The 24,148-nt window shown below is 42.8% G+C and overlaps 1 protein-coding gene across 6 annotated transcripts in view; it reads left to right on the top strand.

Moving 5' to 3' along the window:
* Prpsap2 (phosphoribosyl pyrophosphate synthetase associated protein 2) overlaps positions 1-24,148 on the top strand; it is a 54,158-nt gene that overhangs the window by 19,652 nt on the left and 10,358 nt on the right. For 5 of the 6 annotated variants that reach the window (XM_070027609.1, XM_070027604.1, XM_070027608.1 and 2 more), the window contains 9 exons: positions 597-693; positions 949-1,099; positions 1,975-2,027; positions 5,515-5,581; positions 11,475-11,647; positions 12,456-12,571; positions 15,161-15,216; positions 19,930-20,078; positions 22,947-23,017. In XM_070027609.1, the coding sequence (XP_069883710.1) occupies positions 981-1,099; positions 1,975-2,027; positions 5,515-5,581; positions 11,475-11,647; positions 12,456-12,571; positions 15,161-15,216; positions 19,930-20,078; positions 22,947-23,017 (804 nt within the window). In that variant the 5' untranslated portion in view covers positions 597-693; positions 949-980. The remainder of the gene's footprint in view (positions 1-596; positions 694-948; positions 1,100-1,974; positions 2,028-5,514; positions 5,582-11,474; positions 11,648-12,455; positions 12,572-15,160; positions 15,217-19,929; positions 20,079-22,946; positions 23,018-24,148) is intronic. The other variant, XM_070027610.1, reaches the window with a different exon arrangement.

Genomic DNA, 24,148 nt, shown 5'->3' with positions numbered 1-24,148 from the left:
ATGTGTGGAATAAATAGAAAAGGCCTGAGGTGTTCATATGCACCGTTGTTGGGGAAGAGCCTGGGGTTTGGACTACTCACTTTAGCCTTAACCAGCAGAGTTTTCCTAAGATGTTGTGTTAGTATATTTTCCTAGGAGGGTGTGTTTGTATATTCTTTGGGTAATTAAAATTTGAGAATGGCAAATGGACTTCCAGCTTTGTCTCCACTAGCCTCCCCAGCTATCAAGTAAACACACAAGCAAATGCTGTGGCTTGCTAGGAACTCTGCAGCCTATGGGGTTGTTGCTCTTTCATCCAGCCCAGCCAAGCCCAGCCCAGCCTGAGTAGATGTCCACCTCTGGGACTAGGCCAGGTCCTCTTGATGTGGGAAAACTGTGGGTAGGAGACTACCACAGGGATAGTTTCTTAACTTTTCTTCAAGGTGTTATCTGTGGAGGAAAAGGATGACGAAGGTCAGTTTTAGACTTGCCATGGGGCAGGATTTATGGGAAATAACTGTTGTTGAAAAGCTTGGGGTAGATGGGTTTATTCTCTAAGGATCAGCCAGTTTATGTTCTTGCTAATGGCTCTGCCATTTTTCTGTGTGTTAATGCAGGAGGAATTCTGTTATCAGAGAATAACAGGAGGTTGTCCATAATTGACTTTATTCCAGCACACAGTAAAACTCTGAGCTCTTCAGCTCCACCTTTCTTGTAAGTTTATCATTTATTCCCAATGGTCGTAAAAAGTAAATCATGATGACACATCTCCATCAGTTTGCAATCTTAAAATCAAATGAGCTTTGTGTTTGTCCCCGTGTGTATGAACATATGTGTGTGTGTCCTTCTAATAAAAGACAACATGGTGGTACATGGTTCTCCGTCAGCTGAATTCATTTGCTATTAAAAATCCATACAGGTGCATTTCCTAACAGATGACAGTTCTTAATACATGTCACAACCTTCCAGGCTCTGAGAATTGGAAAACCAAGAAGGTTTTGATGTTTTGTGTGGCGCCACCTGAATTAGAAGCCAAGATGAATGTACCCAAAGGAGGTCTGGTGTTGTTTTCAGCAAATTCCAACTCATCGTGTATGGAGCTTTCAAAGAAAATTGCCGAGTGAGTTATAATTTACTGTCTACATCTGCCTTCAGTATGAAATGACTTAAATTTGATAACCAGATTAGTGGTGATCATCAGGCTTGAGAGTTGATGTCTTATGGTTAGTGTGTGTAGTATCTGCATAAAGTAGGACTGATCTTTGTGTATCACTGTTCCCTGCATATTCAGGCAGCAAACACTTACTGAGTACCTGGCAGATTGTTATGGGCACTCTTTGTGGAACTGCCATTTAGCCAACAGAAAAATGAATACTATGGGAATAACTTAGAGCTATGGGTCAGTACATTTTAAATAGTAAATGAACATTGAACCGCTGCTGTGTAGGAGACATCTAGCTAGATGGGGTTAACAGTAAGCTGGCCACTCAGCTTTTCTTCTCATAAAATTTTCATTTCATTATGAGAACCAGACAAGAAGCAACTCAGCCTACAAAACTATTTCAGGTAGTAGCAAGTGCCAGGAAGGAGGCAGTGGGAAAGTCAGGATGGGGCAAGGTTTAATGCCTTAACGTGGGTTGATGGGTCACATTATGTGACCTGAATGAACTACCAACTAAAGTTTGGGGCAGAGCCCTGTCGGCAATGTGGGGATTTGAAGGGGAGGCATTAGTGTTTATGGAGGATGTAAGCTGGTAGACAGAGACTACCAGGACAATGGTGAAGTGGGCAGAGCTCAACTAGGTAGGCCTTGGATAGACATGAAGTGAAAGTGGGGTGTAGGCAATGAGCCAAGAGGACAATTAAATACTGATTTCGAGTTTTGTAATAAGAACACTTTATTTTTCTTTTACCAATTTATATGTCATCTTAAACAGCAAAGGTATTGGGTTTGTTCTGTTGCTTTCTAAACTTTACCTTCTTTTTCTTCTCTAGGCGACTGGGGGTGGAGATGGGCAAAGTGCAGGTTTACCAGGAACCTAACAGAGGTGAGCTATCTTAGACATGTGTCTCTTAATCTTTCTGTGATATGTAGTGTATGGGCTCAGGGCTTCATCTCCCAGTGTGAAACAGTTTGATTCATTTGTCCAGTTAGTGCTTTAACAAGCAAAGTGGAGACAAGGGTGTTTTTTTGTTTTTGTTTTTGTTTTTTTGTCAGTCATGGGGCTTGAACTCTGGGCCTGGGCGCTGTCCCTCAGCTCTTCAGTTCAAGGCAAGCGCTCTACCACTTGAGCTACAGCACCACTTCCGATTTTCTGGTGGTTTATTGGAGATAGGAGTCTCATGGTCTCTCCTGCCTGGGCTGGCTTTGAACCGCGATCCTCAGATCTCAGCCTCCTGAGTAGCTAGGATTACAGGCGTGAGCCACCAGCGCCCGGCAAGGGTGTTTTTTTTACCCAGCTGGTCAACTGAATGAAAACATGAGCCCAGCTTTGGTTAAATTTATGTTATCTTAGTCAGTAGAGTAATCCTGAACACCTGTAGTGTCAGTTGGTTATCCTGTGAATGTGTTTGTGTGTGAATATGTGTGTGTGTGAATGCACACTTGTGCTGCTTACTGTTTGTGAACCCAGAGTGTTATGCATGCTAAACATGGTACTGTTACTCTGAACTTCGTACCTAACATCATCTCTTAGAGATATGAGAATGTAAGTGTGTATGTGTAAGAGAGAGAGAAAAAGAGCAAGTAAGAATGTACATGTACTGGAACTTGAACTCAGTGCTTTCATGCTCTCCTTGCCTTTTTTTCCCTCAAGACTGGAGCTTTACCAATAAGCTATACCTTTACTTTTAGCTTTTTGCTGGTTAACTGGAGTCTTTGGGATTTGTTTGTCCTGGCTAGCTCTGAACCAGGATCTACATCTTAGCCTCCTGAGTAGCTAGGATTATAGATGTTAACCACTGGCACTGGCACATTCTTTTTGTAGGCATGCATTCCGTATTTTTCTAACTTATTTTTCCTCATTGCAGGGCCCTCTACATGTAGGCAAGTGCTCTACCACTGCTTGCTTGGCTGGCACTCTGATACTGGAGCCATCCTCTAGCCTGGCTCATTATTTTGGAGTCTCAAGAACTTTTCTGCCCAAGTTAGCTGTGAACGTTAGTCCTCAGAACAGTCTTCTGAGTAGTTAGGATTACAAGTATTACTTGATAGTTTAAGCTATCAGTGCCTGTCTTAAGAATAAACACTATTGGGCTGGGAAGGTGGCTCAGTGGTAGAGTGCTCGCCTTGCATGCTTGAGGCTCTGGGTTCGATTCCTCAGCACCACATAAGCAGGAAAAAAAAGCCAGAAGTGGTGCTGTGGCTCAAGTGGTAGAGTGCTAGCCTTGAGCTGAAGAGCTGAGGGACAGTACCCAGGCCCAGAGTTCAGGCCCCACGACTGGACCCCCCAAAAAAAAAAAAAAGAATAAACACTTTCTTGTACATAAATAGAATACTGTTGTTACATTTAAAGAAATTAATAATATGTCTTTAATTGTTGTTTTATATTTAGATTACTCCATTATCCTGACTTTTTTGCTTTTTTTTATTCTCCCATTCCCCCCCCCCGACTTTTTTGCTTTTTAACTCAAAGCATGCTATTTTGTTAAGTGAGCCAGCCAGCCTACCTGCCTTCCTTTTTTTGTCTGAACGGGAAAAGAACTCAGGGCTTTGTGCTTGCTAAGCAGGTACTCTACTCTTTATTTTTGAAATAGGATCTTACTATATGCCTGCATCATCATCTTTCCTTTTTTTTTTTTTTTTTTTTTTGGCCAGTTCTGGCACTCAGGGCCAGGGCACTGTATCTAAGCTTCTTTTGTTCAGGACTAGCACTCTACCACTTGAGCCACAGCTCTACTTCTGGCTTTTTCTGTTTGTATGGTCCTGAGGAATCGATCCCAGGGCTTCATGTATGCTAGGCAAGCATTCTACCACTAAGCCACATTCCCAGCCTTTTTTTTTTTTTTAAGATACCGAGATTCGAACTTAGAGGCCTGCACTTGCTAGGCAGATTCTTTACTATTGAGCCACTCCAGCCCTCTTGCACTGTTTTTTTGTTGAGATAAGTTTTCAGCTTCCACCTGGGTGTGTGCCTGTACCACCATCCACTTACATTACTGTTGTAATTGGGATGGCAAGTGTGGGCCGCATGCCCAGTTTCTTCTATTGAAATGGACTCTTGTGAATTTTCTGCTCATGCTGGCCGAGAAACCACAGTCCTCTTGATCTCAGCCTCTCCCACACAGCTGGGGTAACAGTTGTGTACATGCCAATGGTTTTAGATGTTTATAGGTGTGTATTCCTGGGCTGATCTTGATCCATCATCCTGATCCCAGCCTCCAAAGCAGCTTGGCTTATAGGCAAGAGTCCCCAACATTGGGCTTGTTCCTCTTATTTATGCTTCTCACCTTGTCTGGAATGATTGATATGTGTCACCATACCTAGGGATTGGCCTGGAACTGTGATCTTCCCAATTTCAATCTTTTACATAACTGAGATGACAGGCATGCCACACCACACCCAGCTGTTATTGGTTGAGATGAGATCTCATGAACTTCAACCTCCTCCTCCTCTTTCTCCTCTTCCTTTTCCTCTTCCTTTTCCTCCTCCTCCTCCTCCTCCTCCTCCTCCTCCTCCTCCTCCTCCTCCTCCTCCTCCTCCTCCTTCCTTTCTTCCTTTCTTCCTCTTCTTTTTTGCCTCAAGCTGGTCTTGAACTGTAATCTTTGTAATCTTCACCTTCCAAATAGCTTTGATTATAGGCATGAGCTTCTAGCACCCAGCTTAAGTATATGTTTTTCATATTCTTTTAGCCTTTTCTATTCTAGAATGATCTTTTACCTGTTACCTGTTCTTCCTTCTTCCTGTGACCCTCTGACTGTTGCAGTCTTGTAGAATGTGCCATTCTGGATTTCTGCAGTTGTTTCCTTGCAGCTGGTCCAGTTGTCTGAGAGGAATATATTGAATCTTACACTGTTTCCACTACATACAGCATTGTGTGCCTCTATTCTTTGTTAATGTTGGTTGAATGAGCACAAAGCTCCTTCACAGGTACTATGCTCACATGTGAAGGCTGAGAAGCCCAGAGTCAGAAAGGTGACTCCCACTGAAGGCTGTCATCTAACTAAGCCTGTGTAAAAGTGTGATTTATTATGTGTTATTATACTATAGGTTATTGTTATAGAAACTAAAGCCAGTGGGGTTTGAAATGGTGCCAGTTTCTGTATTTCATAGCATTAAAAATTGATGCAGGGGCTGGGAAGATGGCTCAGTGGTAGAGCGCTTGCCTTGCATGCATGAGGCCCTGGGTTTGATTCCTCAGCACCACATAAGAAAAAAGCCAGAAGTGGCGCTGTGGCTCAAGTGGTAGAGCGCTCGCCTTGAGCTGAAGAGCACAGGACAGCGCCCAAGCCCAGAGTTCAAGCCCCACAACCAACAAACAAAAAAAAAAATTGAACTAATATGCCTTCCCCTCCCTTTTTCCCTTTTCCTTTCAGAAACAAGAGTACAGATTCAAGAGTCTGTGAGGGGAAAAGATGTCTTCATCATCCAGACCATCTCAAAGTGAGTGACTGCTTAGCAGAGGTATTACCTTTCAAGTTGCTGTTCTGGCATAAATATAGAATACTAAACTATAGAATACTAAACGTTGGTCATACAGGAAGAATTAAGTCTTAAAATGGGACTCTTAAAATTCACTGTGTTTTCTGATATTAACTGCTGGCTTTTATGTGTTCTTTCTGTGTTTTTCTTTTAAGAGACACTCTTACTTTGTTCCTCAGGCTGGCCCCAAATTTTTGGGTTCAAGTGATTCTCCTGCCGCACCCTCCGGAGTAGCTAGGACTCTACACATGTGCCCCCAGGCTTGTCTTTTTCTGGATGATGATGATGATGATGATGATGATGATGATGCCGCAGTTCTGGGGGATTTGAACATAGTGGCTCATACTTGCTTGGCAAGTGCTAAACTACTGACTATGTCCCCCCAGTCTTTTTCTTGTTCATTTTGGTTTTGAGAGGATCTTGCTACCTTGCAGTTGTAAGAATTGGCCTTAAATGTACAATCTTCCTTTCCCTACCTTCTTATAAAGAAATGTTACCATGCTCCCGTCTCCCCTTTTCTGCATTTGTTTTTGTGGGGTGTGGTACTAGGGTTTGAACTCAAGACCTTTTTTTTTTTTTTTTTTTTTTTTGGTCCAGTTGTGGGGCCTGAACTCTGGGCCTGGGCGCTGTCCCTCAGCTCTTCAGCTCAAGGCTAGCGCTCTACCACTTGGGCCACAGTGCCACTTCCGGCTTTTTTGTTTTTGCTTATGTGGTGCTGAGGAATCGAACCCAGGGCCTCAGGCATGCAAGGCAAGCACTCTACCACTGAGCCACCTTCCTAGTCCCTGAACTCAAGACTTTTTTAACCCTTGAATAACTTGCTTGCTTGAGGATGCTATACCACTTGGTTCATTTGTGGTCTCTCAGTCTTTTTTGTCCAAGCTAGCCTTGAACACTGATACTCTGAATTTCAGCCTCCTGAGTAGCTGGAATTCCAGATGTGGGCTACCAGCACTTGGCACCTTTCCTGAATACTACCTCCCCACCCCACCCCACCCCCTGCCAGTCCTGAGTCCTGTCCCTGAGCTTTTTCAGCTTGAGGCCAGTGATTTACCATTTGAGCCACAGCTCCACTTTGGCTTTTTTTTTTTTTTCTCTTAATCATGGGACTTGAACTCTGGACCTGGGCACTGTCTCTCAGCTCTTCAGCTCAAGGCAAGTGCCCTACCACTTGAGCCACAGCGCCACTTCCAGTTTTCTTGTGGTTTATTGGAGATAAGAGTCTCTGGACTTTCCTGCCTGGGCTGGCTTTGAACCGTGACCCTCAGATTTCAGCCTCCTGAGTAGCTAGGATTACAGGCATAAGTCACCGGTACCCAACAAGGCTGGCTTTGAACTGCAATCCTAAGATCTCAATCTCCTGAGTAGCAAGGATTATAGATGTAAGTTTACTCTTTTTTTTTTTTTTTAATTTGTGCTGGTTCTGGAGCTTGAACTCAGGGCCTGGGTGCTGTCCCTGAACTCCTTTTGTACAAGGATAGTGCTCTACCATTTAAGCCACAGCACCACTTCCCTTTCCTATATTCTTGAAGAATGGAAATAGAGGCTTTTGCTGATAAATGAGCTGAGAAGATAGGAGACTGAGTGTAGGAATGTGTGCCTGTCTAGTGTGACACTGGAGTACATGTTGTAGAATTCTTGAAAGTGGCAGATGCATAAGCTGGGTGGAAATTAAGAGCTATGAGCTTCTCTGTGCCACTTTCCTTCAGCAGAGAAAGTGATCGTGTGAAATCTTGTTGTCCACTGTACATTGCACCCCAGATATTTCTGAAGACAGTTCTTAACTCAGTATAATTGTTTTTCTTTCTTTTGGTTTTCTTGTTCAGCAGTAGTTTCTGTGTTCATCTTTTCCCCCATCCCCAGTAGTCTGCAATGACCACATTGCTCTGGGTGAGGGAGGGAATGGAATGAGATAGGCCTCAAGTAACCTGGCTTTGGCTAACAGAGAGGGCAGTTCAGTGACTGGAAGTGACCAGATGACTTCCAACTGATATGCCTTCTTTGTCCTGCCTGTACCATTATGGATTAAGAAGATGCACGGTGGGAAGTGGAGGTATACTCCAGTGGTAAACCTCCAGCTTTACACTTTATTTGTCTTGAGCAAATAAAGCTAAGCAACAGTTCAAGGCCTAATATTGGCACACAAAAAGAATTTTTTTTAAAAAAAGAAGTACAAAATATAATACTGCAGCATGATTATTATTTTGAGCCAAAAACATTTGAGAATTCGTAGAGGCAGAAAGAAAACTTTCTGAATTTCCCTTATCTGTCTAAAAGTGAAAGAATTCAGGGCTCACAGATGTCCCAAAAGAATTCAGGTGGGTAGATCTCCCTGGAGTTTGAGTGTTGGAAGCTTAGGAGGAGAATCTGTCCAAGATAAGAAATCATAAAACCAAGTCCTATCTCCCAACTAGTCTCCTGGGGCCTGGTTATCTTTTCATTGAAGTTACTCCTTAAGTGCCCTTTCTCTTCTCTTCCTCTGTTAGGTGGTATATAACAAAACCCTATACTTTTGCAAATGCAAGAACAGTTAGTTTGGATAACACATCATTTTTTAGCTTAGAAAGTCTGAATAGTGAGTTTAGATGTATACACATGCACATAATACTTATAGAATGGTGAGTTTAGCTGTACATACATGCACATACACTTTTATAGAATAAGCACTAAAATAAAGGAAGAAAAGCTCAATTTCAGGGGAATTTATTCTTGAGACTCTTGCTTTCACCTAAACGGCATATACCTGCCTTGTGCTTTGCTTGCTCAGCATAGAGTCATACCGCCCAGCTGTTGGAAGAGCAATGTCACTACTTCCCGTCCCCTGGAAAGCTTATGTGAGATGAGGAAGGGCATAGCTGGCCTTTCTGTGGTGCTCTTGCTCCCTTTTCTGCCAGCTGAGCAACCTCTGTGCCTACATCTCTCTCTTCCTTCCACATTGGAAGAGATGTATAAGCACTGGGTTTCTTTACACTGCTTCTGGGCATCTGCAGTACTCTATCCATTGTAGGCACGGTGGGATTCCATTGGATAAATGCAGAAGTTGTGTGGATTGGCCTGGAGGAGTAGGTGAGAAAAAGTAGGTGTTAATGGTCCAGTTGAATCAGAATTGGGCATTCAGAAGGGTGACTCTGCTAGGCCTTCCATTTTTATGTCCTTCCATCTCTTTCCCCTTTAGTTGTTTGATTGCTTCAACACTGCCTTTTGTCAGTTCCTGTTTCTCTAGTAATAAACACCCAGATTCCCTTTATATTTCCCCCACATTTCCTTCTGTGTCATTCCATGTCCCATGTGTGCCATGCATGGTCAGGTCCTCAGTTAGGTTTTCAGTGTTGTCCAGGTTGTAGGAACCCAGGTGTCTGGGTCTTCTTCCTGAAATACCATGAACTAGCCTGAAAACTTTGGCGTGTCAGATACAACTGTTACTCCATTTTAATATTTATTTCCATATGCATTGCAACACTGAGGATCAGACTAGAGTCTCTCGGTTACTGGGCAAGCACTCTACTACCAAGCTACACCCCTCGGTTACTGGGCAAGCACTCTACTACCAAGCTACACCCCAACCTGTTACTTCATTTTTGTACAGGCAGGTTGTAACTACTGAAAGTAGATGGCAGATTTTTCCATGAAGAACATTTGGTCCATTTAACAAGCATGAGGCACACTGAGTTCAGACCTCAGTGAGATGAAAGAAAGGAGGGAAGGAAAAGAAAGAAAGAATGAAGGAAGGAAAGAAAGAAAGAAAGAAAGAAAGAAAGAGAAAATTATGTTTGTTAGCTGAAGTTGTCCTGTAATTCATAGAAGGCTTTCATCACTTGTGTAGTAAGAGGCCTTATTCTCTTGTGCACCTGTTTGGGACCCTCAGAGTGACTACTGGAGATCAGATTCTCTGCTCATTCCTTCTGCACAGAATGTTCTCTGAAAGTGTGGATGCCTACTATCTATTTGGGAACAAGTAGTATTGCATGTCTGTGATATTGAGTTAATGTAGTAGTTGTAAGATGTCTTTGTGTTTGACACAAGTTAGTGCTATGGTGCTTGTGTCCTAGTGGAGGAAGACAGAGTAGATCAAAGAAAACCCAGCATGTCAAAGGCATAATAAAAAGGAATGGCAAAGAGAAGGCCATGATGATGATGGGCAGGTAGAGGGGCCAGCAAGGCATGCCTGTCATGAAAGGGACTTTGGGAAAAAATCCATGGAAGGGCAGGGAGGGAGCTAGGCCCTCTAGGGCAGTGAATGATCCAGGAGGACTGAGCAGAGTTGAGTATAGTGGATTGAGGAGGTGGAAGGTGGAGATGGGTGGGGGCCAGAAGTTGAAGGGACCTTGGGCTCCAGACAGACAGAATGAAAGCCACCCTTTCACTCTAAGAGAACAGGAACATTCATTGAGGAGCTCCAGGAAGGGGAGAGACCAGTGAGATAGTGGGAAGGAGGGTGGACTAATGAGAGGAGAGATTTTTGTTTTGTTTTATTTTGTTTTTATGCCAATACTGAGGCTTGAACTCAGGGCCTGGACACTGTCCCATAGTTTTTTCTGCTCAAGGCTGGCACTCTTCCACTGGAGCCACAGGTCCACTTACAGCTTTTTAGCTATTAATTGGAGATAAGAGTCTCATGAACCTTCCTATCTGGGTTGGCTTTGAACTGCTATCCTCAGATCTCAGCCTCCTGAGTAGCTAGGAGTATAGTCATGAGTCACTGACACCCAGTTTTTGTCCTGAGTGACCAGGAAGAACAGTGTGGCCAGCAGCTGAGCCACTGATCCGGTGACTCAGACATTTGCAGGCAATGCCATTCAGGTGTAACCATGTAGCAGTAGTAGGATTAGTTTGACCGAGTTTACAGGGGGAGTGTTGGACTGTGAGAGTCGCCAGCATTTATAAAGCTGCACCATTGAATGAAAAGCCCAAGAGATGAGGGAGACAAGAGAAGCTGAATGCATGATTAGGTGGGAGAAGGGAGCCAGCAAAGGATTCCTAGGAGGCAGAATATGGCCACGGGGACATCCTGGAAGCTGTGTGCAAAAGGGTGTGTAGGGGGCTGGGAAGGTGGCTCAGTGGTAGAGCACATGCCTTGCATTCATGAGGCCCTGGGTTCAATTCCTAAGCACCACATAAGTAGAAAAAAAGCCAGAGGTAGCACTGTGGCTCAAGTGGTAAAGTGCTAACCTTGAGCTGAAGAGCTGAGGGACAGTGCACAGGCCAAGAGTTCAGGCCCCACAACCAACAGAGAAAAAAAAATTTAAAGGGCCTCACAGACTTTCCTGCTGCCTTTGAACCAGGATACTCAGATCTCAGCCTCATGAGTGGTTAGGATTACAGATTTGAGCCTCTGGTGCCCAGCAGAAACTCTCTTCTGGCAGTGTTTTTCTTTCTTTCTTTTTTTTTTTTTTGGGGGGGGGGGGTCCGGTCGTGGGGTCTGAACTCTGAGTGGGCATTGTCCCTCAGCTCTTCAGCTCAAGGCTAGCACTCTAACACTTGAGCCACAGCGCCACTTGCGGCTTTTTTTTTTTTTTTCTTTCTGCTTATGTGATGCTGAGGAATCAAAACCAGGGCCTCATGCATGTGAGGCAAGCACTCTACCACTGAGCCAACTTCCCAGCCTGGCAGTGTTTTTCTCACACAAAAGAAGTAGGGTCATCTCAGAGGGATCCGATAAGGGATCCAAGAGGTATAAGGAGCATGCTACTGACACTTCGTTGGAGCAGGGAACTATTACTATTAGCTCTGTTTGTGTTTTGATGCCAAAGATTGAGCCAGAGTCTTAAACATGCTAAGCACACACCACAGAGCTCCAGCCCTAGCCCAAGGGGGATAGTAACACCTCTCCATGGGATTTCTGTCTGGGTTTCAGGGATGTGAACACCACCATCATGGAACTCCTCATTATGGTGTATGCATGTAAGACCTCTTGTGCCAAGAGCATCATTGGCGTGATCCCCTACTTTCCCTACAGCAAGCAGTGCAAGATGAGGAAGAGAGGGTCCATAGTCTCTAAATTGCTGGCTTCTATGATGTGCAAAGCTGGTAAGTAAGAATGGCAGACCTTTCACAGTTAATTACAGGCCTTGAAGTTTTATTTTCCTTAGACATTTCAAAGCATTGTCTTAACTAAAATTAGAATGCTGAACAGTAAAAACAGCAGCCCAGCATTTACAGACAGTGAGTTTACACAGTAGTTCATCTTTTCCATAAGGTATATGTGCCAAGACTTCTAATGGATGCCTGAAGTCACAGGCAGTTACTACAGTACTGAAATGGTGCATCTGCAACCCAGATGGATACTAAGTGACTAATGGGTGGGTAGCATATATAGCATGGACCCACTGGCCTGAGTAGTAAGTAGAATAACATGAGACTTGATCACGCTGCTCCTGAGAGACATTATTTTATTTTTTAGCGGCATTTCGATTTTACTATCATCACTGATATTTCTGTGCTTTCAATTATTTCAAAAATTGTGTATCATGGGCTGGGAAGGTGGCTCAGTGGTAGAGCGCTTGCCTTGCATGCCTGAGGCCCTGGGTTCGATTCCTCAACACCACATAAGCAAAAAGAAAAAAAGCCGGAAGTGGTGCTGTGGCTCAAGTGGTAGAGCGCTAGCCTTGAGCTGAAGAGCTGAGGGACAGCACCCAGGCCCAGAGTTCAGGCCCCACGACCGGACCCAAAAAAATTGTGTATCAATTGTTCAACCTGAACAACAAAAGTGCTAGGTTTTGTGGTAGAAGAGCAATTTTTCAGTTATTTATTAAATATAGTGTATTACTCTATACAGTATTTCTTACAGTACAACTTCTTTGTAAGATTTGTATTTCTATCTATTTTATTTTTGAAGGTCTGACTCATCTTATTACTATGGATTTACACCAGAAAGAAATACAGGGCTTCTTCAATATTCCTGTTGATAATTTAAGAGCATCTCCCTTCTTGTTACAGTACATTCAAGAAGAGGTAAGCTAGCTCAGATTTTTTTTCTTTTTTGGCAGTATTAGGGCTTACATGCTTGCTAGGTAGGTATTCTACTGCTTGAACCATGCCTCTATACTTTTGTGCTCTGGTCACTTTTTAAATAAGGTCTTGATTTTTGCCTGGGCCAGCCTGAACCACAATGTTCCTATTTATACTTCCTATTATTACTGAGATTACAGATGAATGTTACCACATCCAGCTTTTTATGTTGAAATTGGTGGGGCCGGGGTCTCATAAACTTTTTTTTTTTTTACAGTCCTGGGGCTTGAACTCAGGGCCTGGGCACTGTCTCTGAGCTTCTTTTGTTCAAGGCTAGCACTCTACCACTTGAGCCACAACACCCCTTCTGGCTTTTTCTGGTTATGTGGTACTGAGGAATTGAACCCAGGGCTTTGTGCATGCTGAGCAATCACTCTACCACTAAGCCACATTCTCAGCCCATAATAAATACTTTTTTTTTTTTTTTTTTTGGTCAGTCATGGGGCTTAAACCCTGGGCCTGGGCACTGTCCCTCAGCTCTTCAGCTTAAGGCTAGTGTTCTACCACTTGAGCTACAGCGCCACTTCTCGTTTTCTGGTGGCTTATTGGAGATACAAGTCTCACAGACTTTTCCTGCCTGGGCTGGCTTTGAACCATGATCCTCACATCTCAGCCTCCTTAATAGCTAGGATTACAGGCGTGAGCCACCAGCACCTGGCTCCTCATAAACCTTTTTTGCCTAGACTGGCCTGGAAATTTGATTCTCCTAGTCTCAACCTCCCAAGTAGCTGTAATTTTAGGTGTGAGATACTGGTACCCAGCTTTTTCTCAGTGTTTTGAGGCAGGGCCTCAGTATATAGCCCAGACTGGCCTTGAACTGAGCTCCTATTACCTCTGTCTCTTTTTTTTTTTTTTTTTTTTTTTTTTTTGGGGGGGGGGGTCCGGTCGTGGGGCCTGAACTCTGGGCCTGGGCACTGTCCCTCAGCTCTTCAGCTCAAGGCTAGCGCTCTACCACTTGAGCCACAGCGCCACTTCTGGCTTTTTGCTTTTTGCTTATGTGGTACTGAGGAATCGAACCCAGGGCCTCAGGCATGCAAGGCAAGCACTCTACCACTGAGCCACCTTCCCAGTCCTTACCTCTGTCTCTTATACTGCGATTACAGGTATGTGTACCATTCCCAGCTCTTTTTTTTTTTTTTCCTTAAGCTTAATATTTACCTTCTTTTGTGTAGCGTTCTGGGAAAACTCTTTGGCTTGATCCTCCCACGTTTTTTTGTTTGTTTGTTTGGTTGGTTTGGGTTTGGGTTTTCTTGTTTTTATTTTTGGTCAGTTTTGGGGCTTGAACAGGGCCTGGGCACTGTCCCTGAGCTCTTTTTGCTCTAGGCTAATGTTATACCGCTTTGAGCCACAGCTCCACTTCTGGTTTTTGAGAGGTTAATTAGAGATTAGAGTCTCACAGGGACTTTTCTGCCTGGGCTGGCTTCAAACCATAGCCCTCAGATCTCAGCCTCCTGAGTAACTAGGATTATAGGCATGAGCCACTGACACCCAGCCCACATTTGTTCTTAACTTTTCATTTCTGCTGTTCAACCAGCCACCTCTTGAGGTTTGTATATATGTATGTATGTATGTATATATGTATGTATGTACTTTTTGTTGTTTTGGTAGTACTGGGGATTGAACTAAGGGCTGGGCATGTGAAACAGGCATTCTACCACTGAGCCAAGCCCCCAGACATTGTTTATTTGTTTGCTTGTTTTTTAAGGACATTTAACATCTTTTTAAAATAGCAATGGCTTGATTGTCCTTTGTCCATTGGTTTCCCCACAGTTCTCACTTGTTTGGGCCACACTAGTTTGGACTGACAATTACTTTGATTTAGAATGGATAGATATCTTGCTTCTACTGTGAAATTGCATGTAATTAGGATTTATGAGATTGTTGGCTTTTTAATTTAATTAATTTATTGAGTGATTGATTGATTGATTGAGATAGAATCTCATTATATAACCTAGACTGGCCTCAAACTTTTGGGCTTCCTGCCTGTCAGCCTCCTGAGTATCTGGGTTCACAAGCTGAGGCCTACACTCCTAGCTTCTGTTGACTTTTTCAAAGCGTACCTATACAGTCAGTATTTGCTGACTATATAGATCAATAGAGATGAGAGATAGTCACTGATTGCCCCTACTTTTAGAAAAAAATCTTTATATCTCACACAAATTTTTCTAAGTAGGGACTAGGAAGTGATAGAGTGTTTGCCTTGTATGCTTGAGACCCTGGGTTTGATTCCTCAGCACCACATAAGCAGAAAAAGCTGGAAGTGGCACTGTGGCTCGGTAGAGTGCTAGCCTTGAGCTGAAGAGCTGAGGGACAGCACCCAGGCCCAGGCCCCACGACCAAAAAAAAAAAAAAAATTCTAAGTAGGCAATAATTTTCATTTCAGGAATATTTTTGTCTTTTCCTTTCTTTTTTTTTTTTGTTGTTGTTGTTGCAAAATTTCCAAGTAAACCAGATGATGGTTTGAATCTTTTGGAATGTTCCTTTTTATTATTAGAGATATGGTGGTAATCCTTAGTCTGTTGTGTGTCACAGATCCCGGATTATAGGAATGCTGTTATTGTGGCCAAGTCTCCAGCCTCAGCCAAAAGGTAGGTGCGAACTCTTGGTTTTTCATAGATCTGCCTTTAAATGAGATCTCTGTTGAGTCCCAGCATTCCACCCCAGCTACAGTGGTCCCTGGGCCCTTATTTTCTTCCATGGACTGATTTCAAGATTGCTTTGCCAACTCCACTTACTAAATCAGCATTTTTGTTTCCTCTTTTCTTCTCAGTCCCAGTCTGTTAGTCATGCTTCTTGGCCAGAGCCATCCAGATGTGGGGATCCTGTCCAGTGTGCCCCTCACTCACTTCCAGGCCGGCAGCCACCACAAAAATACTGGGGAAGTTATTTTGTAGTTGTTTATTGCCTCTTACTTGGAGAAGTCAGTGATTAACAGAGTGGTATCCAGGCCCTTATTTGTATGAATTCACAGGTAACATTTATTTAAACCAAAGCACCCGAGCTGTACCAGCCTGCAGCCCTGAGAGTCTACAGAGCCAGTTAGGTTTAGCTTGGAATAACCGAGGCCTTGATCTTATTCTACTTAAGATTGGATTGTGCCTGGGAAGATTTTATGTAGTAATCTTTTCAGGAGAAGCCATACATTGGAGAAAGAAAGAACAAAGTCAGTGTAAGAAAAGGCTTTTTTCCTTAAAAAGCCCTTTTAGGATTATTTTCTACTTGACTACCTTGGCTTACTGGGTCACTGTTAAGTCCCTGGGTGTGAAAATACCTCTTCCCGCACTCTGCCCACGCCACTCCCCTCCCCCCCTCCCCCCAGGCTGTGGTTAATCAGTGTGAAAGGATTAGGGAGAGCTTGCCCAGAGTAAGTCACCAGGTAGCAGTCTTGACAAGCTGTTGATATCATAAACTAAGCATGATTCTTAGTGAATGCACTTGGTATAATAATAAATTTAATATAAAATAAAGTGAGTTATGTTTGGGGCAGCACTGTCCCATGTTCTCATGTCTGCTTTCCCTGTACCTTCAGGAAACTTTCCTGTCCTGAGTCCCTTCTTGTCCACCTGACTGAGTTATAGAAACCCTGGGCTCATTTTGTAATGTAAACATTTCAAGCAGCTTTTTAAAATGTTCATAGGCTGAATTAAATTTGGTTAGTAATTTATTTTCTGCTTTACATGTGAAGTCATAGGACATACAGTTATTCCTTGGTGTCCATAGGATATTAGTTCCAAGCCCCCCTCAGATGCTCAGATTCTTTACATAATAGGGCCAGGTGTTTTCATATGACCTATGCACATCCTTCTGTCTTCCTACATTTTGGGGGGGGTTTGGTTGTGGGGCCTGAACTCTGGGCCTGGGTGCTCTCCCTCAGCTCTTCAGCTCAAGCTCTACCACTTGAGCCACAGTGCCATTTCCAGCATTTTCTGCTTATATGGTACTGAGGAATCGAACCCAGGGCCTCATGCATGCAAGGTAAGCACTCTAACACTGAGCCACCTTCCCAGCCCCCCCTTTTTTTTTAATTTGCACTACTGCCTGTTAAACTCAGGACCTCTAGCTTGCCAGGAAATGTGTTACCACTTGAACCATAGCAGTCATTTTACATTTCATTGGCTTTTAGGAGTTTTGTTTTGCTAGATAAGGTCTTATCCTTTTTCCTAAACCTCAAATTGTAATCTTCCTCTGTATTTAAGTCCCATAATTACTTTTCAGTTCTTGTGTTCTTTCTCTAAGACTTTTTTCTTTGTACAGACTTCCTGTTCTGTTTCTTCATTTCTTCAAGCATATTTATAACTACTTCTTGCAACATTTTCCATTGACTGCTCTGAGATCTGTCATAATTTTTCTTATTTGTTTGTTTTTTTGTGCTGGTCCTGAGGCTTAAACTCAGGGTCTGGGCACTGTCCCTGAGCAAAAATGTTTGCCCAAGGTTAGTACTGTACCACGTAAGTCACAGTTCCAGTTTGTGCTTTTTGGTGGTTAATTAGAGACAAGAGTCTCACGAGCCTTCTGCCTGGACTGGCTTTGAACTGCAGTCCTCAGATCTCAGCCCTCTAATAGGTAGGATGAAAAGCATGAGCCACCAGAGCCCAAAGCTTAGTAACTTTTAATTGGAGTCTAGACATTTGGATATTATTAGTCTCTAGATCTTATTTAAACATCCCATACCTTTTTTGGATCACTTTGTTTTCTTTATATGTGGTGCTGGGGTTTGAACTCAGGACTTTCTACTTGCTAAGCAAATGCTCTACTATTGAGTTATTGGATTAGAATTTGTTTTGATTTTAGTTATTAGAAAACCAAGACTGGGCCAAGTGCTAGTGGCTCACATCTGTAATCCTAGCTCCTCAGGAGGCTTTGATCTGAATATTGTGGTTCAAAGCCAGCCCAGGCAGGAAAGTCCATGAAACTCTTATCTCCAATAAACTACAAGCCCCCAGGACTGGCACCAAAAAAAGAAGAAGAAGAAGAAGAAAAAAAAAAAAAGAAAACCAAGAATAGAAGAACTTGCAGTGTCCTTTAAGCATTAAACATTTGCTGTGCATTCGGTACTGAGGATAGAAGGCAGGGTGAGACCAATGTCCCACTCAGAATCTGGCGCAGTGGGAGAGATGGTCATGCTGTATGGCCAGAGACCTAATGGAACAAAGTGAAGAGCAGTGAGAAGGAAGGGATGGGTGTGATATAAGAATTAGGAAAGTGATAATGCCATGGCAAAATGAATGCTTTAAAGGGAAGCTGAAATGGCTTTAAGTATCAGACAAGCCAGAACAAGAATGTTGCTAGGGATAAAGAAAAAGTCAGTTCTTCAAAAGAACACAATAATCTTAGACAGTAGGAGTTGAAAAGCAATGTTTCATAATGTATGAAGTAAAGCCTCAAGGATAGTCAGTGACTTGTGTCAGTCATGTAAGAGCAAGTGGACAGAAACTCTCTGAGGCTGCAGCTGATCTTCTAAAGACACACATCTGTTTATTAAGGTAGACCATATTGTGGGCTATAAAACAAGTCTTTTTTTTTTTTTTTTTTTTGCCGGTCATGGGGCCTGAACTCTGGGTCTGGGCACTGTCCCTCAGCTCTTCAGCTCAAGGCTAGCGCTCTACCACTGGAGCCACAGCGCCACTTCCAGCTTTTTCTGTTTATGTGGTGCTGAGGAATCGAACCCAGGGCCTCATGCTTGCAAGGCATGCACTCTACCGCTGAGCTAACTTCCCAGCCCCTAAAACAAGTCTTAATTTTACTTTTACTTAGGTCATACAAATACCCTTTATGTATGTAGTAACTAAGTAACACATTGGTGAATAATCCTTGGGCAAAGAAGAAATCAGAAGGGAAGTTAGAAAGCATTTAGACAGAATGACAATGGAAACAGAACATGTGAAATTTTGCACCATACCACTGACACAGTACTCCTAGGAAGAGCTCTAAAGATAACACCTATTAGAAAACATCATAAATCCATGATCAGCTTCTACCGTTACAAAAACTAGATAATAAAAAGGAAATTAAGCCAAAGTAAAAAAGAAAGCAAGTAATAAAGAGTAAAATGTAAATCGATGAAACAAAAAACAGAAAAAGCAGTAAAAACTGGCTCTTTGATAAAAATCAGTAAAATTGATAAGCCTTTGTCTAAAGGCACAAGGATTGCAGTTCAAAGCCAGCCTGGGCAGGAAAGTCCATGAGCCTCTTATCTCCAATAAACCACTAGAAAACTGCGAGTGGCACTGTGGCTCAAGAGGTAGAGCACTAGCCTTGAGCTGAAGAACTGAGGAACGGTGCCTGGGCCCAGAGTTCAAGCCCCAAGACTGACAAAAAAAAACCAGGTAACCAAATAGCTTTAGACCTATGGAAGAAATTAAATTGAAGCCCAGCCTGGTGGCTCACACCTGTAATCCTAGCTACTCAGGAGGCTGAGATCTGAGGACCACGGTTCAAAGCCAGCTGGGGCAAGAAAGTCAGTGAGACTTATCTCCAATAAATCACCAGAAAACTGGAAGTGGTGCTGTGGCTCAAGCAGTAGAGCACTCGCCTTGAGCTGAAGAGCACAGGGACAACGCCCAAGCCCAGAGTTCAAGTCCCACGACCGACAAAAAAAAAAAAGAAAAATTATGGGCTGATACAATTGAATTAGGACTGTCTTAAAGAGAAATTTTGAACTTCAGCTTTAGAGAGCCTGTGTGAACAAATCACAACATTGGAAATCCCTTAAAGAAAAAGTTACTGACTTAAAAGAAAGTTTAAAAAGAATTTATAGTATAAACTCTAGAGAAGGTTAAACTATGATGTTAATAAGCAAAACAGTGGTTGCCTGGCTGGAAGCAGAAATTATAAAGGGCATGTTCTTCATTATTTTGATGGTTACATGGGCATCAGAACTTAATATTTTGTAAAATTGCTCACCTTAACTATACAATTTCTTGTATCTCCATTATGCACTCATAAAACTATTAACAATTTATGCAAAATACTTGATTTGTTTTGTGTTATTTGGTTGGTTCTTCTGTGGGCAGTTAGCATCAACAGTGACAGGAAGCAGGCTCAGAAGTCAGGCTCTCAACTGGATAACTACAGACCAGGCCAGGCCTCTGCCCATCATTGGAGCCAGTGTCCAGAGGGGATGCATTGTTCCATGGACTCTCCACACTGAGCCCTGGCTTCTCAGATTCTAAACTTATTTTATTCTCTTTGTTCATTGTTCCTCCAAAAGCTACATTCTACTTTTTCATCTTCATATGCTCTCCCTAAACTGCAGACCACAAATGCTACATGATTGATTGGTGTTTAATGCTTCTCCTTAGGGCACAATCTTTTGCAGAGCGCCTGCGCCTGGGCATCGCAGTGATTCACGGAGAAGCCCAGGATGCTGAATCTGACTTGGTAGACGGTCGGCATTCCCCACCCATGGTCAGGAGTGTGGCTGCCATTCACCCCAGCCTGGAGATTCCCAGTAAGTGTGCCAAGGGCACCTCTTCATCACTGTCCTCTGATTATTAGGCTGACTTGTGGTTTGCTTTTTGTTTTGAGTTTGTTTGTTTTTTTAATTTATGTAAACTCCTTTTTGCTTGAGTTGGCAAAAGCTGCTGGAACTCTTTTCCTGCCTGGATTCTAAAGAATATACTGGTTCTGGCCTCAGGTGGTAGAGCTCTCTAGCAGACTCTGATATGGCCCTTCAGGGAATCTGTTCACTGGTTCAGCAGTATATCCTAGAGTATACTCTATACTCTGACATAAGCAGATGTTCACCATCATGTTACAGATAATGCAAAACATTGGGCAGTTTTAGATAGTTCAACAGAAAGTAGGGCTGGTAAACTATGTGGTATCAATACCACTAATTCTGCAGCTTATGAAATAATTGGGACTGCCTAGAAACCTGAGAAAGTCTACACATCAGTAACATAGCATAGCAGCTTAGGCTGCTGTGACAAATAGTTTCCGTTGAGTAATTTATTAATGACAGGGATTTAATGCTCATGATTCTGGAGACTGGAAAGTCCCAGGACACTGTGCCAGCAGCTGTGGCATCCGATGAGGGCCTGTTCCTCTCACATCCATCAGCAGGTGGTAGAAGAGGATGGAAGGCTCTTCAAGTCTTCTATCAGAGTATTAATCCCTAAACAAGGACAGCCTGTAACACAGATCCCTACCATAGGCCCCTTCTCTTAATACCACCTCAGTATGTTTCAGCATGAAACAGTAGAGATACAAGCGTTCAGACCACAGCATTTCACCTTTGGCCCCCAACCTCCTGTCTGTGCTCATTCCATCCCAGAGCCATAGTCTAAACTGCTGTTATGCCTTAACTTAGTTCCAGGGTCAACCCAGAAGTCCACTGTCTCATTGAAGCACCAGCCAATCAGACATGGTGGCCTCTCAGAGTCATCCCAAAGCAAATCTTTCTCCAACCTTGTGAAAGCAAACAAGTGAGGTGGTTCTAAAATGCAAGGGGGAGGCAGGCCCAGGCCTCACTAGACTTTCCTAGAAGCAGGAGTTAATAGGTCACAGAAGCAGCAGGTCCTAACCTAGTCAAAACCCAACAGGACAAATAGCACTAAATCTAAACTGTTGAATCTACATGTCCCACCTTCCAGATACTGTTATTGGGGCCACAAGGCTCTAGGAGACAGCCCATGAACTGTGGGAGAAGGTGGCCCTGCTCACAGTCCATTTGCTCCATGCACCCATGGAGATGCACTGCATTGGGGCTACCACTGTGGAGCTTACTGCTTGGGCCTTCCAGAGGCAGCCTGACCCTTGGGTGGGCAGCCAAGGAGCAGGGTACCAGAATGTGAGGAGCAGAGCCTTGAAGTGGTTCTGCCCCCAAGTCCCTAGAGCCCCACTATAAGTATGTCGCACCTTACATATCTGTTGACAGACATTTTACGTTTTGGGTGTAATGTTGCTGTGTGCATTCCTGTCTGTGTGGACAGCCTCAGTTTTTTGCTATGTGTCTAGGAGTGGACTTGTCTGATCAGATGCTAATTCTATGTTTAACCTTTTGAGAAACTGATAGTGTTTTCCACAACAGCTTTGTCATTTTACATTCCTTCATGGGATACATAGGGGTCCAGTTTCTCTAGCACTTATTTGTGATTTTTTTTTTCCATTCTAACAGCCTTGTGGGTATGAAATGGCATCACATTGTGGTTTTGGTTTACACTTCCCTAATGACTAAGGATGCCAAGCATCTTTTCATATGCTTGTTGGCTGTTTTTATACTTCTTTGGAGAAATATCTATTCAAAGCCTTTACCCATTTTTGAACTGGGTTCTTTTCATTGTTAACTTATAAGAGTATACATACATATACATATACACATTACATACACATATATACACATATGTTATGTGTGTTTGTGTGTGGTGTGTGTGGTGTGTGTGTGTGTGTAAAATTTGGGTTTTGGACTCCTACCACATAGGTGATTTACACATTTTCTCCATTCTCTAGGTTGTCTCTTTATTTTGGGGGCCAGTACTAGGGCTTGAATTCAGGGGCTCACAATCATGCTTGACTTTTTCTATTCCACTTTTTCTCTATCACTTGAGCCACACCTCTACTTCTGGCATTTTGCTGGTTAGTTGGAGATAAAGAATCTCACAGATTTTTTTTTTTTTTAAGAGTCTCACAGTTATTCTTGACCAGGCTGTCTGTGAACTGTGGATCCTCAAATCTAATTACAGGGATGAACCACCAGCACCTGGCACTTTTCACTTTTTTGTTAGAGTTTAATGATGATAAAACCCAACTTATTTTTTTATTTGTTGCTTTTCTGCTAGTGTAAAATTGAAAAACATTCTTTTTATTTTTTTCCCACATGGTTTATAGTTTTCAGATGAATTTTACCTCATTAGTTGAGTTTATTCCTAGATGCTTATGTGAATGCGGCTGCTTCTTAATTTGCATTCTGATTGCTCACTGCAGGTGTATAAAGGAAACCGCTGATTTTGTGTGTTCATCAGGTTCTCTGCAGCTTCTCTCAGTTCATAGGTTCACCTTGGTAGTTTGTCTGAGGTTTCATGTTGTCTGCTAATGAAGTTTTACTTCTTCCTTTCTTATCTGTAAGCCTTTTATTCTTTGGTTCTTTCCTCATGTCTCTTGCTCACACATCCAGCAGGTGGGCATCGTCTCCATCTTCTCAGAAGCAGCAGCTTGCCATCTTACCACTGCATGTCACATGGTAGATTTCCATAGTTGCCCTTTGTCAGAGTGAGGAAGTTCCCCTTTCTTCCAGGTTGTTGGAAGTATTAACTTCTTGAAGTCTTTGTCTTTACTTTTTAGCATGGACACTTAGATGTGTGTGTTTTATTCTGACCAGTGCTGATTCCTAAAGAGAAGCCCCCCATCACAGTTGTTGGCGACGTCGGAGGAAGGATTGCCATCATTGTGGTATGTAGGCCTGTTGGTTTTCTCCACATCAATGTTTACCATTGCTCTTCTGTTCATTTATTTGTAAATTGTCTTCATAAAAATACCTGAGGATAGTGCCTTGACCACGTCAGTCTCAAGCTGAGGTCTTGTGCTGAATGTTTGCTTCAGCTCCCAGCAGAAAATGCTGTTCATTGGTTTAAAATGAGTAAGTACTTGGTGGTTATACAGCTCTTTATCAGTCATATTGTGGGAAATTGTTTATGGTAAAGGTAGGGTACGATGTTAATAAAACTTTTAAAATATATATATTAGTAGTTTAGTGATGACCTAGATATGATCCCCACCATCCCAAAACAAAACATACACCTCATTTTTACATGTCTATGCAGTTGAAAGAATAAAATTAACAGCTGGGAGGTCCTCCTGGGCTTTCTTTGGTCTCTTCTCCTTTTTCCAGAGGTGGTCACTAGTCTGAGAGGTGTCCACACAATCCTTGCAGTCTACTGTGAATGCATGTGTCCATAAATACTGTGATTCTGGTGTTTACATAAGTGACATAGCGTGTATCTCATGATTTATTTTTATTTATTTATTTATTTATTTTTGTTGGGCTTGAACTCTGGGCCTAGGCACTGTTCCTCAGCTCTTCAGATCAAGGTGAGCACTCTACCACTTGAGCCACAGCACCACTTCCAGCTTTTTCTGAGGAGTTTAGCTGAGATAAGAGTCTCACGGACTTAACTGCTCCAGCTGGCTTAGAATTGCGATCCTTAGATCTCAGCCTCCTGAGTAGCTAGGATTACATGTGTGAGCCACTGGTGCCCGGCTCTCATGACTTTTAAACATGTTTTTAAACATTATCATAGAGAATTACCTGTGTGACCGTGGTATCCACTAATCTATCCTCTGACTGTAACTCTTGTTTCAGGCATATAACAGGGCTGGAAGTGTAGCTCAAATACACACTTTGCCTGTGTGAGTATCCTAGATTCAGTGCCAGTTCAAGAAAAAAAAGGGACAAATACAGGAAATATATAGTCTCTTTTACTTTTGAGATTAACTTTTTTTTGGTCAGTCATGGGGCTTGAACTCAGAGCCTGGACACTGTCCCTGAGCTCTTTTGCTCAAGACTAGCACTCTACCACTTTG

Source organism: Dipodomys merriami, unplaced genomic scaffold (assembly GCF_024711535.1).
Source record: "Dipodomys merriami isolate MVZ:Mamm:240054 unplaced genomic scaffold, mDipMer1.0.p SCAF_19, whole genome shotgun sequence".
Lineage (NCBI taxonomy): Eukaryota > Metazoa > Chordata > Mammalia > Rodentia > Heteromyidae > Dipodomys > Dipodomys merriami.
This window is presented reverse-complemented; position numbering and strand designations above follow the sequence as displayed.